The sequence below is a fragment of the Apiospora marii genome, assembly GCF_038362585.1.
Source record: "Apiospora marii strain CBS 49790 chromosome Unknown utg000004l_segment0_segment1, whole genome shotgun sequence".
NCBI lineage: Eukaryota > Fungi > Ascomycota > Sordariomycetes > Amphisphaeriales > Apiosporaceae > Apiospora > Apiospora marii.
The window spans coordinates 184144-200709 of record NW_027117376.1 but is presented as its reverse complement, the minus strand read 5'-3'; the positions used below and the strand labels follow the sequence as shown (position 1 = coordinate 200709).

Genomic DNA, 16566 nt, shown 5'->3' with positions numbered 1-16566 from the left:
TGGCATTTACAGCCTCCCTGAGATGGCTTGGACTGGGGCGCTACCAATCCTTTCCTATAGACCAAACCAGACTTGTGCGTCAGCTGAGATCAAACCAAATAGGCGCGTTTGCCTGTTGCGCACACACACACACACCAGACAAGACGGATATCCAGACCTACTACATGCAGTAAAGATTTTCTAGCAACCGAGGTCTAGATGAAACCAGTTTGTTGAATATGTTATTGAATACTTGAGGTTAGTAAGGACATAGCTACAAGTCGTTGCTCACGACTTGATACCATGGCCAACTCGTATCTATGACCCTGTGTCTTATCCATAGCCAAAAGGTGCCATGGTTTCTCCCATGGCAAACATGCCTTGTCCTCGAGTTTCGGGATAAATCAACAAACCCATCCCTTGACCCCGTATCCCCCATGATATACCAACAGAGTCTGGATACCTTTATGAGCATTGGGCAAGGGCATGGCGGCTTTGAAATCTCTTTTGAAGCAAGGCGAACTACGCCTGCTCGATCTGGACATAGCTAGCTGGGACGCTCTTTATGGCTCCTCCCTTTTCAACCTCAGCCCATCCGTCGCCGGGGTCCTCTTTCACCAGGACAAAACGTTCGCCTTCGGCCATGTTGTGTTCAGCGTCGGTTTGTGCCGTGTAATCGTATAGTGCCACGGCGTATCTGAGCTTCTTTGCTCCTCGTCGCGGCGCAACGGCCGGTCCCTTCTTCTTGCCAACAGTCCCGATCGAAGATCCTGAATTAGAGTAGGTAGAAGCAGGACGGGCGCTGAAAGAAGAGCCCGTGTTTTGCGGCGCCATGGGGGCCGGGGCGCTTGGGAAGATCTCAAGGTACGTCGCAGGCACAAGACCTTCCTTGTACCCAGCGCGTACTTTCACCCAACCAGAACCATCTACGCTAGTTGTTAGCAAAATTTCAGTTGGGATAATAAGCAAAGGGTTTATCGTACCATCTGGCTCTAAAATCGTTACTTCCCTCCCCTCAGGGACCGAGATCTCGCTTTCACCACTGGCATCAAATGTATACAACATTTTGCCCTTCTGCTCCGGTTTGTTCGCCGTGGAGCCATTCGCAGAACTTCCAGGCAACTCACTAATGTAGGCGGCTGGTGGTGGAGCGACTAGGCGACTCTTTCGTGTGGTGCTTACAGATGGTCTTGGGCCTGATGGCTCAGGGGGGGCTTCTTCGGGAGCTGGTTGCGGCCCGGAGATGGAACCACTCTTCGAGCGGTTTGCACTTGCAGCATACCCAGAACTGAGCGAATTCATCGTATTAGAGCGACTGAGCGTTGGCAGCTCCGCAACATGATCTGGTGTGCTCGTGGAAGGCTTCAGAAGCGTGCTCGCCGCTGTCTGCCGCTCAGATTTGTACTTCTTGCGCTCCTCTTTGGACAACTCGCCCGGGCATTCTGCCGGCACCTTCATCTCACATTTGCTGTGACAAGTATAGCCACAGTCTCGGCAGTCGAAGCCCTTGGCGGACAAGCCCCAGATCCTCTCTCCGCAGAGGTCGCAGTTGGTGGGAATCTTGAAAGTCTGTGATTTGAAATTGTGGTTTTTCGCACCCAAAGTCACATCGCCGACGGCTGCTGTGATTGTAGACGTCTCTACCTCGGCCGTCAAGCGCTTTCGATCGACTTGGTGCAAATCTTCTTGCATGGCAAAGATTTGGCTCACCACCTGAACCTCGTCTGTTTGTTCGGTCCCGTCACGAATGCGTTGCTTTTGCCTTTTGACGCCCTCGACTTCTCTGCGTTTCTTATCCACTTCGCGCCGTAGATCCCCCAGTTGGCTCTTTGACTTGTTCAGGACATTCCTCAAATAAACCTTGGCAGAGTCGTCGGTGACCATGGTATCATCGTCATGCCACACGGGGCTCGGTTCGAAGACTTTGTCGGCAGGCTCCTGCCATGAGCCCAAGTTGTGTCGTATATACATCATGCTGTCAAGCTGAGGTAGATTCCTCTGGATCTCCTGGTTCATGTGCCCGACTTGCTCGTTGCTCTGCGTCAGCATGGCAGATTCCAGGTCGGCGGCCACAGTCCACAGTCCGTTCAGTTTCATGGTCTTGAACTCTGATAGGTCCTGCAGACTGTCCATGAGCTCCGGCAAATATTCGTGGTAATATTTCTCCTTCTGCTTGTTGGTCACGTTGATGGTTATTAAGTAGGTATTCTTCATGTTGTTCATCTCGAATATCTGCTGTTGGTAGTTGCTTTGAGCCTTGGCCTTGTCGAAGGCTGATTCGGTCTTCTTGCGCTTGCTCTCCACCTCTTGGCAGACCGAATCGTATTTGCCCTTCGTCTTCCGTAAGCCGGCGTACGACGAATCCCTTTCGGTCTCGAGCTTGTCTGCGTACTCGACGTGACGTTTGCGCAACTCCTCGAACTTGGCAGCGTAGAACTTCAGAGGGTCGGCGACTTTGGTGATCAGCTCGTTGGCATACCGTTCGTGTTCGTCGGCGCGAGACTCGAGAGTCGTGAGTTGTGTCTTCCATGTGGTGAGAGAGGCGCTCTCCAAGGAGCCAGGGGTCATGGCAGGAGTGTCGCCGACGCTGAGGCTGGCCGATTTCTTGTTCTTCTTCTCGAAATACTTCTTGGCGAGGGCGTTGAGACGGGCGCTGTGCTCCTTCTCGAGGGCGCTTCGTTCGCGATAGAATTGCTGTATGTCGTCGAGCCAGGCAATGCCGTTGGCGACCCACACGTTGGCCGGCTTGAAGCCATCCTAGTACCGGTTATCGAAGCGCTCGCGAGAGGCAGGTCTAAAACAGAGACATTGTCGTACCTTTAATTCAGCGCCGAAGGTGGGCGCAACTTCGACTTCGGCCATCAGTTCGCGATAGAATCGGGCAGTAGCGGGGTTAATGCGAGCATGCAAAGCAGCTGGGTAGATAGGCAGGGTAGGTAGGATGCAAGCAGGTGGTATTTAAATGAACAGGTTTCTATTGACCTAAGTAGAGTTTCAAAAGGAAGAACGAGCTTCAGTCCGTGGATGCTGGCCTTGGCGACGAAGCCATATCAGATGTGGATAATAAAACCACAGCCTCTCTGGTGGTAAAGGCGCAACGAAAAGAACGTTGTCGTGTTTGATTCAAGTTCAAAGCGTCCCCGACTTGAGCCAGAGGTTCGTTGCTGCCCTCCCGCACTCACTTCCGTGCGTAAAGTGAACCTTGGAAGTAGCCTACGCAATTGGAGCCCAGGACTGCGGTTGCCGCACCCCTGGCCAGCATTCAACCCCACAGTCTCGGAACGCAGCCATGTACTCAAGTTCAGTACCTGCCAGCCGCACCACTCATACGACCTTCCAGTTACTGTATGTAGTCGGTCTGCGACAGATGTAGGCCTTGCGCCTGGGCTTAGAAAATAATGTATGTATTTACATAAATGTACACATGTATAAATGTTTCAAGTTGTTACTTAATGTGCAACATTTCAGACTCGCCGGGAATCTCTACATGAATGCAATTATCGTTTCTCAGTATTGATTGACTCCTCGTGGTTTAATGCTCACTGCTCACATTGTGGGTCTCTCCGACAGGGAGCTACTTCCAGTAACTAGCTGACATCCCCGCCACAATTAGGCTTGAGGTGCAGTGGGTAAAGTGCACCTGCCTTGCTTGATCGACTGCTGAAGATAGCTGGCCTTCGATGTTCCAAGGGGCAGTAGTGACATCAAAAAGGTACCGGAATAACCAGGTTAATTGCCTATGCTTAATGCACTCAACTGGAATAATCAGTAGTAATACACAACCGAGGTATATAAGTATTCAATTACGCGAGTGTAATACTTGACCGATTACTTACTCCTACCTAGGTACACCATTATTTGTATCTATTGCCAGCTGTCTGGAGAAGGCTGGCTGTTTGGTTAGTCCGGTGTCTTGTTGATGTTCCTTCTGCAAGGGGGTTTACTTGTGGCTGTTTCTACGTTAGGTAGTTGCCTACCTCACTTGACCCCACCAAGGCTTTTAGGTAGCTACCCCGCCAAAATCGCGAATGGAATGCATTCGTAGCTGCCATCGGTTCAAAACATCGAGAGCACCAAGCCCAAGCCTTCATTTTATTTGTGTTGCTTGCTTGACCTTCTCGTCACACATCTCAGACCAGCACTCCCTCACCGGTCACAACCCACAAGCAGGAAATCCGAAGACCGCGGGTACTGGTGGGTATTTGTTCTCCCTTATGCACCGTTTTCATTCTGCAACTGACATCAATGGTCATCTGTTGGCAGCTCCCAATCGCAGTTTACCTTTTGCGCATTCTACCCGACTTTACCCCAACCCAACAATGTCTGACCTAGCGAGTCGCATCACCGCTCCCGAGGCCTCGGCCGCGCCCAACCAGGATATGGGGGACATTGAAACAGCTCAGAATGATGGTGCTGGCATGGTTGGAGGCGGCTCTGGCCTTCAAGAGGTCAACTACGACGTCGAGGTCAGCCTCAACGAGCTGCAACGCGACAGCACCAACCCGCTTGGTTCGGCTCAAACTTTCGAGGAGCTTGGTCTGTATGTGCTGCCACCCACCCCAAATGGTTCGATGCGTATTTATTTGCGGATTGCATTAACTGACCCTCGACCTTTTGTCTAGGCCTGGCGAAGTCCTGCAAGGCCTGATGGCCATGCACTTCCAGAAGCCGTCCAAGGTCCAAGAGAAAGCTTTGCCGCTCATGCTGGCAAACCCTCCGCAGAACATGATTGCGCAGTCGCAATCTGGCACAGGCAAGACCGCAGCCTTCGTCACAACTGTACTCTCTCGTCTGGATTTCAGCCAGCCTACCCAGCCTCAGGCTCTGATCCTCGCCCCGAGCCGTGAGCTTGCCCGCCAGATCCAGGGCGTAGTCCAGACTATTGGTCAGTTCTGCGCAAGCTTGGTGGTCGCAGCCGCTGTTCCAGGTCTTGTCGCCAGAGATACGCGCATTGAGGCGGCCGTTGTCTGCGGAACACCTGGAACCGTCATGGACCTGATTAGAAGACGGCAATTCGATGTGTCCCAGTTGAAAGTTCTTGTTATAGACGAGGCAGACAACATGCTGGACCAGCAGGGTCTCGGTGACCAATGTGCTCGCGTCAAACAGTAAGTTGTTGTATTATTGCACGCATGGCTCACAAACACTGATTGACAATGATTTGAAAGGATGCTGCCGCCTAGTGTCCAGATTCTGTTGTTCTCGGCAACATTCCCTGACGGAGTCGTCAAATACGCCGAGAAATTCGCACCCCACGCTAATCAGATCAAGCTCAAAGTCCAAGAGCTTACTGTCCGCGGCATCTCCCAGATGTTCATGGACTGCCCTGATGAGAGCCAGAAGTACGGCATTCTCTGCCAGCTCTACGGTTTGATGCAAATCGGCTCCTCGATCATTTTCGTCAAGGTAAGTGTGGCAGCTCTGACTGGCAGCTCTGACTGGCAGCTCTGACTGGCAAGGCTCATCATACTAACTTACGCTTCAGACCCGTGAGTCCGCCAATGAGATTATGAAGCGCATGGTGGCAGACGGTCACAAAGTGACGGCCCTTCATGGAGCATTCGAAGGTGGCGAGCGAGACGCACTCATCGATGAATTCCGATCGGGTCGCACCAAGGTACTCATTACGACCAACGTGCTGGCTCGCGGTATCGATGTCTCGAGCGTGTCAATGGTTATCAACTACGACGTCCCCATGAAGGGGCCTGGTGAGAGAGAGCCTGACCCAGAGACGTACCTCCACAGAATTGGAAGAACCGGTCGTTTTGGCCGTGTCGGTGTCAGTATCACTTTCATCTACGACAAGAAGAGTTTCGACTTCTTGCAGCAGATTGCCACGAAGTACGAGATTGATCTGATCCGTCTGGTTCCTGACGACTGGGACACGACGGAGAAGGAGGTTCAACGGGTCATCAAGTCGAGCCGCGCACAGTCTGGCTTCAACCCCAGCGCCAAATAAGCATAGTCAGCCAGAGACGCCTGTCACGGAATTGGCGGCCCCATGACTGTGAACGCAATCGTTTTGATGTGCCTTTTGAGTCGGCATGGGCTCGAGAGGGCAGTTGATTGCCTGGTACCTGGTTTGCTAAGATGAGTTGACTGTTGACTGTTGACTGCCTTTGAAAAGGGAGTGGCACCAAAAATCGATGGGGAGAACATGTTGCTATTTGACCAAGCAGACACAAGACATGATGATGAGATACCACGGACAAACACGAGCAGAGATAATAATGAAGATGAAACTATAGAGCCCGTGGACACATTAATCCATATAAACTGAGTGATGATGCAAGTTGCATAATATGTATATGACCGAGCCAAGAAGGAGAACCGATTTTCGGTGTTTATTCCTTCCTGTTCTAGTGTTTATTCCACGTTTGTCCAGTGTCTTACGAGGGATGGAATAACCGCTTATTCCAAAAATTCCACTATACCCTCTTGAGACATTCTATTCAACCCAAGAAGAGTAAATGCTGACACCGAGAGTCGATAGGTGAATTGAAGGGTGTCTGGGCTTACCTACTAGCCAGTCTGGTTGGGCCTCAATAAGCACTGCCAGTAAGTATAATAAGAAATCGGTCTCAAATGTGGAGGTTCACACAGAATCAATAGTATTGATGTAAGTTGGTGGGAACGCATATACATAGGTATGTGAACTGTGCTCCGCCATATTGCCTGGGATACTCTGCCATGGATGGCACTGCGACAATGCTGCTTTTCATTGCTCTTCTTTTGTTCTTTTTCTAACCGATGCTAGGAATGCAGGGAAACGGAGCAGGGGTCGATGATAGGTGGTTGTTGAAGTCGCATATGAGAGTTTTGACACACAGGAGTTGCCAGAGTATAGCGAGCATGCAGTTTGCATCACATCCAGTAATCTGGCCCTAGCGAAGGCGTGAAACAGAAGAAACAACTTTTACCTCCTTGTCCTAAGCGATGACCTGTCGCAGTCTTGCAGCCGATGACATAGGGCACTGCCACCATTGGCTGAACGGTTACGTGAGATCCGGCCAGGTCTTTTCGTAAGCGCCCTGCTCTCAACGGCCAATTCTGGCCGGTTTGTTTTTAGGCGCGCGCAACCCGTACAACCACACCCAGAGACATTTCTTCATTCTTTCTTACCCTGCACAGCCCACCCGCACGCATATCTTACAATAGAATGCAGCCAATGATCTAAATTTACCCTCCGCATTCTCCTCACAATCGCCGTAGGGCAGACCCGCCGTGCAAAACCGCCGTGACTTTTGCTATGCTTCGGGTTATTCTTCAACAGCCCGTCCAATCATGGCCATGGACACTTGCCGCTGAGGACTCCAGACTGGATACGGGCGCCTCTTGATCCCGGTACCCTTCATGCCTCGAGCGGTTTCCGGACTGCTTCGCCATGACGCAACTTGCCTATTCCGCTGCTGCCGGCGCTCTGCTGCCGCTATCTGTAGGGCTAAGCCAGGCGGGATCTCGAGTACCTGCAGCATTTCTCTGCCTATTTTCACGCCTGCGTAATATTGGTATGCTATGCCACTCATGTCATGTACGGTACGATGTGGCTTCCTGCCTGCATCGCTCCAGCCTGGCCAATGTTGGCTGACCTGTATCTGCTCTGACCGGCCTTCATCTGGACCCTTCTCGCCCCCTTTCCCATGCGCAGGGGCAGATTGCTTGCTGTCTTCACATTCTGCAACGGCCAGCAGTTCATGCTTCTCATCCTCCCGCTCTAGCATTCTTCAGTAATCTTTGTCTCACTTCAGCTATCGTCTTTCACCAACCCTGCTTTCCGTTCTGTGGGCTGTGCTAGAACCATGTTGAGATGCCGGGCGTCTCCAGGAAGTCTCTTTCTACATTCATAGGTCAGTGACATCCGATCTCTCCTCCTGATTCCCACTTCCCATGAGAACAAATATCGACCGGCCTGCCCTGAAACGTTCCGGTTGCCTGCCGACCCCAACCAAGCGTCCGTGTTGGGCCAAAGATCCCCGAAGACTAGGCAGTTGTCCTGGCTACGAAGACTGCGAGACCACTGCCCTCCCCAGAACATGGCAGACCATGGGCACTGTCGTCGAAGAAAACAAAGTGTTGACACATCTTGTTAGATGTTTTATAGAATGGCTCTCAAGCCTCTACTTCGACGACTACTGATAGGGACATCAATATCAAGTGCCGCCGCTCACGAAATAATAAGCCTTCCATCAGAGGTCGCCCAGCTCGTCCCCGACTGCGCCTTATCGTGCTTCACGTCCTTAATAAAAGAAACTCGGTTTGCAGTTGTGTGTGGCTCAACGCCATCGTTATCATGTCTGTGCTCTACAAGCACACAGTCTCCAGACAGCTACACGATAGGGGAACTGGCCCTCTCGTGTATAGCTGGTCTGAACCAAATCGAAAACTGCTTCGGAGTTCCTGTCGACTGTGAGTGGCTCTTCTTTCATTCCGCAGGACATCGAGACTGACAATCTGTAGCTCCCGGGGCCGGTCAAGCTTATAGCATGTGCTATGGTCAGCCGGGTGCCTTGCCAAACACTCATCCAGTCCTATCCATAACGTTACCAGTATCTTGGTCGACAGTTCCCACGTTCACCTCGTCTAGAATGGTACCGAGTATTTCGGCCTCTCAAACCGAGTCAGGTGCGACAACAACGACAACAACAATAACAGTCACGACGTCCTCGCGCGCATCGGCGACAGTGGTGGTACCTGGGACACCGACACCGGCACCGACTCTTACGCGTTCCACAACCAGCTCTTCATTCTTCACAAGCGCCACGCCGGACACCACAGCGTCCAATGAGCCTCAGCCTACACCTCAGCCTGCAGCAGAGGCAGCGAACAACAGCTCGAGCCTTGGTACGAGTCAGATAGTGGGCATCTCGGTCGGCGTTAGCGGCGCTATCTTGCTAGCCCTGGCAGCAATTCTGTTTGCCCGATGCATGAGGAAACGGCGGTTCCAAAACTTTGATCAGGAGGGCTTTATTGCGGTCGACGGAAGGGACAGCATGGGTACAATGACCGGGCCATCTGGCCCTCGAGAAAGGCTGTCAATGGCAACGGCTCGACTCACCAAAATATTCCACATCTCGCCGCCGATCCACAACCCGCAGTCGCGCCAAGAGCCTCAACCATCTCCCAGTAAATATAGCTTCAAGATCGACCGGAACACCATTGGCCTTGCCATATCTCGGCCTCGGAGCGAGACTATCCCCAAACAGAGCCCCGTGGTCCGGCCACCGTCTAGGCTGCTGCCGCCGAAACCCACGAGGCCTCCAAGGCCAAACCTAACCTTGAATATACCCTCTCGGAGGCCCGTTGCCTCGGCATCGTCTCAACCCCCGCCCACGGACAGGACGAGCACGATGACGAATGTGACGGGATTCGCGGATCTTGACACGGAAGCGCCGGAGGGGGCTCAAATATGGCGACCCCCACCCTCAGATCCCCAGTCTGCAACGACTTACTATGTCGCCGACAAATGGGGAAATTGGGTGCTGAGCAACCGCACTAGACGCTCCGAGCTGGCGCAAGTGGCAGAACCCGCGGAACTCGACACATATACACCGTTGACCAAATCACCAGCCGAGAAGAGAGAGGAAGAAGCTAAGGCAATGGCGGCGGCCATCTCGGCGGCTGCGTCGGTGCCTGGGAAGCGGAAGTCCAAGAGAGCGTCACGCCCAAGCCAAGGGTCTCTGGACAACAACGCGTCCCGGCGTGTCTCGAGCCACTACTTGCAAGGCAGTCCCGTAGCCGGACACTCACTCACACGTCCATTCGGGCCTTCAGGAACAGGGTCGGGCGATAGCGTAAACCGCAAGAGGATGGACCGGGGGAACTCCAAGGATTCGAGGGGTTCGGCAACAACAATGGACACTTCTTCCTCGTATGGGCCCTACGATGACGACTCCCCAGTCGAACCCGAGGTCGGAAGGCTTTCCTCTCTGTCTCCCGTGTTTGAATCTCCCTCTCCCACCACCGGTCGGTCACCCGTTCAGTACCCGAAAATCAACGGCCGTTTAGATGGCGCAACCATCCGTCTGGTACCGCCCCCTAAACGGCCAGACTTCACGGCATCACCGCCCGGCCAGCCGAGTCCGACATTGGGCGTCGTGCTTCCCGTCCGAGGTTCGCCGTCCGCCTACCCACCTCCTCTGAATCCACGGCGGCCCTGGCAGCAGCAACCAGGCGCACCGGGGCCGTCGCCCCTGGCGTCCATGTCAGGGTCCGGGTTCTCCCCCAAACCCAAGCCCCAGCCATTCCCTACCTTTCCGGGGCCTCCACTGAACATCAACCGCCCGCAATCCATCCCGGGAGGCCCGCGCCCAGATAAGACGGCGCAGAACTCCCCACGTCTCGATACGCGCCAGCCGCTGCGGCCGCAGCACATCTCGTCGTTCGTATCGCCCGTGAGCGCGGCGGAGACGACAAGCTCCACCACGAGCTCGCTCCTAGCGAAGCGCCTGGGCAACGAGAAGGCAGCCGCGTTGTCGCTGGACAATCACAACAGGAAACATGGCGGTCCGTGGAGGCTCCAAGAAAGGGGACCCAACGATCCGGGGCTCCTGAGTCCCGACATGGCGGCGGCCGGCGCCGGCGGCATGAGCACTCCCAGGACGCGGCTGCAGCGACTGCCGGCGACGCCGACGTGGCAGCCCAAGCTGACGCCTACACGGCGGGGCGACGATCTCTTCTTAAACGTGCAGTAAAAATGAGACGAGTAGCACGGCCAACTGTTTTTCTTTAACGCCCCGATGAAAGATATTTCTTATTTCCGTTCTCCTTTCCTGCATTGCCTGACTCGTGCTGGCAAGCAAACACCACATCTCTTACCTGGTCTGATATATACCCCCACATGCAGCCTTATCATAATCCTTTTATTTTTTATCTCTCTTTCATTTATTTGTAGTGTCCGTCTTTTTATCCATCTGTCTCTCTTTGTACAACAACGCGCAGCATCTAAGCATCATCGTTACTTTCATTATTAGTCACCAAAAACTATGGAGGCGGAGTTAATCGGCTGGCACAACTGGAAATATGGCCCAGAAAAACCACAGGAGGCGTTCACGAGGAGTTCAGGAATGACTTGATTTTTTATTTTTATTTTTGAAATTTCTTTTTCTTATTTCTTTTTCGAGGGACAGATTGGGCTCATGATATACTGCGAGTTGGCGGAAATCCCGTAGCTTGCACTCTTCTTTGTTATTTTTAAGAGATACCAAATGTAATATATTATAATATATTGATATAAGAGGTAGATGAGAATGACAACTTCACTTATGTTTTCCATCGTTGATATATTCCAGCCTCGTAGTAATTGCAGATGGTATTATGTAGCATCGAACGTAGGTAGGTGTGTAGCTTTTGGGGGAGGTGCGCTAGAGAGAGATAGCATGGGGGCAGTTCCGCAGTGGGGCAGAATTTTTTATTTACCCAGCATTTGCATTTTACATTCTCAACTCTAGACCAGCCAGGCTTTTGCTACTCACACAACCACTGTCCAAACAAGACAGAGGACCAACCAAACCCTCTACATTATCCTGTGAAGCCGAAGAAGCCGTCATCTGAATCCGCAACACGAAGCAGCCTACATTCGCCTGCTCCGACCAAAAAACCCAACCCACCTATACACCTAATTCCCCCGCCATGGCCCAAGGCACCATCAAGAAGGCCGCCGCGGCGCCGAGCTTCAAGGCGACCAAGTCGGACGCCGGCAAGATCCGCAAGGGCGCGCGCATGCACAACAAGAAGAAGGCCACCAACGCCGACCGCGTCCAGAAGAAGCTGTCGTCGGGCCTCGTGGCGCGCACCGAGAAGCTGCTGGGCGAGCGCGCCGGCCACCTCGAGATGATCGGCAAGGGCCGCGACAAGACGGGCAAGAAGAAGAAGGAGGAGGCGGCCAAGAAGGCTGGCGGCAGCCGCAAGTTTGGTTGAGACGGGGAATTGGCACTACACTTACACAGGCTGCTTGCTAGTCAGTGAAGAGGAGATGAAGGGAGGAGGCGTGGGGAGGCTATGAAAGACACTATTCTTGTCGTCTTCTTTGAAACGAATATAGTCTGGAGAGAGGGGTGGGAAGAAGAGACATCACATGTGCTTCGGGGTGAAGCAAGTATGTGACAACGAGCAAAGGATACCCGGAGGACGTCTTCTGAGTCCTCATTTCTTATGACGCTTCGGCAGCAGTCGCCTACAACGTAGCATTCTTGGCTATGGTTGAGACTCTATGTCCCGGAATTCCGCGCCGGCGTGGTGTTTGCCTCTGTCGGAGAGAGGGCTCGGACGAAGTATCCTAAATCTCCAAGATATGTAGGCACATTTGCCGGTGAAGTCCGGCACCACCATGTCTTTACTAGCCCGAAAGATGGCCCAGAGCATGCTGCGCCGCAATGCTCGTAGATATCATAATGGGCGAGATGGACACCTGAGGGTTACCCTCCTTCGGAGCCATTTAAGCCGAGGCATCACAAGCCCGGAAGAGAAGAATACATAGCATTGCTTTACCATGCCGTTGAGATCTCACAAATGCATTCAACGTGTCTTATCTATGTGCAGTCCATGATGGTCTACGCACTTATCTATATACACCAATTCGATATGCTCTGCGCTCTCGGTGTCGCAAAGTGTACACTACGCGCCGTTTCTAGCGGTCTTATGTTCCTGGGCTATACTTACAAGCGAACTTCTGACCAAGTCTAGGTCCTCGGTCACGTTGATCCTCCAGTTGGCTACTGCCACTCGTACGGCTTTCTGTCCTTTCCACTTGGTTGCGGAGACGTACCATAAGCCCGTGGCATTGATTGTCTCCACCAAGACATCATTCAGGGAGTCATCCTTTGCCCGGAACAAAACACATATATGCGTGTCGGCCAAATCCACGGGCTGGTCCTGCTCCTGTCCGCCCGGAAGTAAGAGGTAGTCCGGCAAGTCCCGCACGACCTCGGCAATGCCGCGGGCGAGACGCACCATCCGGGCGAACATGTCGGCCAGCCCCTCCCGGCCCTCGCTGAGGAGCACGGCGTAGGCAGGGAGGGCGCGGAAGCGGCGCGAGTTCTCGAGCCCGACGTTCAGGGGGCTCTGGATGTCAGAGGCGTCGGAGCTCAGGTACGCGGCGTTGGGATTCTGGCAGACGTTGGTTAGCACCGACGCCTTGCGCGTGAAGAAGACCCCGCAGTCATAGGGTACGTTCAGGAGCTTGTGGCCGTCGACCGTGATGCTGTCTACGAGCTCCAGGCCGGCCGCCGTCTGATGTAGCCGGGCGAACTCGTCGGTTTTGGGGAGAGCGCGCGCAAAGATGCCAAATGCTAGTTGTGACCACTCGTGTTAGAGAAGGACCCGGCAAATTGATTTGAGGCTGGCCCAACGCCGCTGCTTGGTTCTTTCAATTACTTACCGCCGTCGACATGTATCCAAGCGCCGTATTGATCTGCCATCTGCCGCAGCCTCCGCATGTCTTCAAGTCCCCGTGTAGCGGATCTGCCAGTGTTAACCTCTCCCGCACTGAGGGCAATGATGCAGGCAACGCCATCCTGCTGCAGCTCCCTTTGCACGGCGTCCAGATTCAGCCGCCACGGCTCGTCGGCGCTGTAGGGTAACTCGTGTACGGTCGCCGAACCGAGCCCGACAATCGACGCCGCCTTGGACAGCGAGCTATGGCCCATACTCGTCAGAACCCTGATCTCATTGATGCCGGCACGCATGCAAGCCGCCAGAATTCCGAGCTCACTGGCGGTCTTCCCCTTGTTTCCAGTCGCCAAGAGCCTGGCGGTCAAGACGCCCTCCCGTCCGCACGCAAGGCCCAGTATGTTGCTCGCCGTGGCCCCCGTCGTGAAGGTACGCCCGGGCCATGCCTCTACCGGTCCGAGGTGGAGGAGGTCCAGGAGCATCTTGAGGGCAGCGTCCTCGACCTCGGTCGCGATGGTCTGGTTGGGCAGGTGCACCTGCACGTTCTGGTCGAAGGCGCTGACCAGGTTGTCCGCCACTTCGGCAACGGGCAGCACCGCGCCAGTGACGAACCCCCAGTACCGGCTCGAGCGGTTCTGCCCGTTGAGGGCGGGCGCGATGTCCTCAAGGAGATGCTCGACGGTTGCCTGGCGACCCCGGCCTTGCAGATAAGTGACGCGGTCGTCCGGGCTGGGCAGCGAGCCACGAGCTCGGCACAGCTGGGCGGATTGGGGGAGCGTCGGTGGCGGAGCATCGCTGGTGGACGACAAAGTCTTGTGGATGCGGGAGTAGGCATCCTGCATGAACTCATTATGTACTGTCATCTTGAGGATAAGGATCTGACTCAGATGCCGGTGGGTGACACAGTGCCTGACAAGCTAGAACCAGCTGTATCTCCAAAGTCCCTGCTGTAAGAAGTCGGCTGGAGGGACTGTCCTGTCGAAAGCTTCTCGCGACTCATGAGAATCTCTTATGAGAGTACAGGCTTCGGGTACAATGCACTTATGTTTCGAGCGCTATGCGAGTATCGTGTAGCTAAGTCGATTGAGAGGCCACTCGGTAGCAAACGCGACTTGATTGTCCAGTCTGTGTAATTGAAACAGCGATTCTGACTTGATAGATTCCTTCTGCCCAGCCTATCAACAGCCGCAGTCGTTTTTTTGCTGGTCTGTAGCTGTAGCTTTAGTGGTTTTTGGTTTGGCATCCATCAATAGTAAGCCATCCTGCCAGCAGGTACATTCTAAAGCCGCCGATGGCCGTTTACCAGGCCCAAAACAACATCTCACCTGATCCAAGTAAGGTTAGGTATGTTAGGTGCATGTAAATATCATCACCATTTGACCGAGTTCCTGGACATCAATCTCCTGATGCACATTGTGCACTTGGTTGACTCTTCGCTAGTAAATCACACGCAGGAAGCATGGGGCCGTTTGGTGTCTGGCTCACGCTCTTTCGGGATAAGATACACTATGCCTCACATACATGCTTTGCAGTTCAATTTTTTAGCTGTCGTTCCCGAACCGTAGAATAATAGGTGCGCTCTATTATCTATCATATTCTCAGATCGGTAAGTGAGTAGACCTATGTTGAGCTTTCGAGCAATTGCAGACAGAATCCAATATGGCCATCGTTATAATGTTGCCTACCTATATTCTGTAGGAACGGTACGTGGGCCTTGTTGTAGGTATGCAGTTTGTTTTTTCTCGAAGCTGCATGAGTTGGGGATGCTGAGGTTCCGAGTGATTTCTCAACTCGAACCATGTTAGGTCTGGCTCGGAGACAGGGTCGAAACAGGGTCTATGGTGTAATTGTCTGCACCCACATGTTGGTGGATTCAGCGTTGAAGGGCGGGGATCGGAAAAGAGCGACACACACACACAGGAGGAGAGGAAGAGAGGAAGACAGGTAGAGAGACGTGCAGATACGGATGGGTTCCGCATGAAGTCGTAGCTTCTGCTAGCTTTGGTGGGAAAAACAGGAGATAATGTTAACATGTTCATGCAGGCTCGTCGTCAGCTTCATCAGGGTGCATGTGGAGGAAAAGCCACGATCGAGATATTAATTGATGTGAGGTAGCAGTTGGCAAGCACGTGTACTTAGAAGGATTGATGGACGGGTTCCGTAAAATCCTAAAAGTGGTCAAGTACGTACTTCTGTACGTACCTACCTCCTACATAGGTAGTTACATCTACAAAGCGTACCTGCTTCTATTGCTTAATTGTCAGAACCACCTGGTTGGGAAGGCGCGGAAGGCCATTACCAGAAGAATTGAAAGAAGGAAAAAGAGGAGGGAAAAACAGGAAAGTAGCCAATCAAAACAGGGCTTGTGCCCGTTGAAGAAAAAGAAAAGCCAACCGCTGACCCGACAATTCGGATCCAGGATCCTGACAGGCTTACTGTTACCATATCCGGATGGACGACAAAGTCGAGACCCTCTTGGTGTCTGGTGGCGTTCAACTGTCAGATCCTCGGAATATTCCTCATCCCCCCCCCCCCCCCTGACGACTGCCAACCCAACGTGCAGTCCACACCCACGAGTCTATCTATCTACATGTACCTACCTATCTACAATGCAACACGTATGCCCACTTCTACGGCAGATTCGAATGGGACATGATTCCCTTGGCCACTGCCTTGGTGCCAAAGGCGAGACAGAGACAGCCTGATGCTCCTCACGGACGCGCGATCTGTGTCCGGTCCTGCCTGTGCGATGTGTAGCGGTGAGTGAGGCAGGCCAGAGATCATGTTACAGATCCAAATTTCCGGGCTGTCGAGACATGGATGCTTGAGCAACAGAGAAACCAAGCCGCCAAGGGGAGAAACCCCCCGTAGCCCGCCCTACCATCCGCCAGTCATCTCTATCTCGGAATCTCCGCCCTACCGTTCCAGAGTAGCCAGCCTGCCAGTAAGTGAGTAGGCTTGCTCGCTTGCTTCATTCGACCGACCGTGTCACTGCCCCTGTGCGGGAATGCACAGCCAGGCAATGTTTTCCCTAAGTATCTCCGGTCGCCCTTCAGCTTCAGACCTCGGGGGGCCGACTTAACGAAACAAGTAATTACTGCCGAAAGTGAAGTTGGGGCGGAGACTTCAAGTCTCGTCGTACGAGTCGAGGCGCCTGTAGGTACTGGCCTACTGAAGTACATCGAATGGAAACACCACTTT

The 16566-nt window shown here is 53.3% G+C and overlaps 5 protein-coding genes across 5 annotated transcripts; 3 read left to right on the top strand and 2 right to left on the bottom strand.

Annotated features, from left to right (window-relative positions):
• Positions 1-501: 501 nt before the first annotated feature.
• Positions 502-2841, bottom strand: PG985_007055 (Protein BZZ1; the record flags this gene model as incomplete). The annotated part of the gene is made up of 3 exons (XM_066826824.1): positions 502-905; positions 963-2736; positions 2797-2841. The coding sequence occupies 3 exons, from the start codon at positions 2839-2841 to the stop codon at positions 502-504; spliced, it is 2223 nt and encodes a 740-aa protein (XP_066684499.1).
• Positions 2842-4298: 1457 nt separating this feature from the next.
• PG985_007054 (ATP-dependent RNA helicase DBP5) lies at positions 4299-5938 on the top strand (the record flags this gene model as incomplete). The annotated part of the gene is made up of 4 exons (XM_066826823.1): positions 4299-4519; positions 4602-5087; positions 5148-5385; positions 5465-5938. The coding sequence occupies 4 exons, from the start codon at positions 4299-4301 to the stop codon at positions 5936-5938; spliced, it is 1419 nt and encodes a 472-aa protein (XP_066684498.1).
• A 2084-nt stretch (positions 5939-8022) lies between these two features.
• On the top strand, positions 8023-10670 carry PG985_007053 (uncharacterized protein; the record flags this gene model as incomplete). The annotated part of the gene is made up of 3 exons (XM_066826822.1): positions 8023-8064; positions 8295-8385; positions 8437-10670. The coding sequence occupies 3 exons, from the start codon at positions 8023-8025 to the stop codon at positions 10668-10670; spliced, it is 2367 nt and encodes a 788-aa protein (XP_066684497.1).
• A 937-nt stretch (positions 10671-11607) lies between these two features.
• On the top strand, positions 11608-11895 carry PG985_007052 (kinetochore protein; the record flags this gene model as incomplete). The annotated part of the gene is made up of 1 exon (XM_066826821.1): positions 11608-11895. One exon carries the CDS (start codon positions 11608-11610, stop codon positions 11893-11895), a length of 288 nt encoding a protein of 95 aa, XP_066684496.1.
• A 696-nt stretch (positions 11896-12591) lies between these two features.
• Positions 12592-14219, bottom strand: PG985_007051 (uncharacterized protein; the record flags this gene model as incomplete). The annotated part of the gene is made up of 2 exons (XM_066826820.1): positions 12592-13265; positions 13355-14219. Coding segments are annotated over 2 exons (1539 nt in total), but the record flags the coding sequence as incomplete, so codon positions are not given.
• Positions 14220-16566: the final 2347 nt, after the last annotated feature.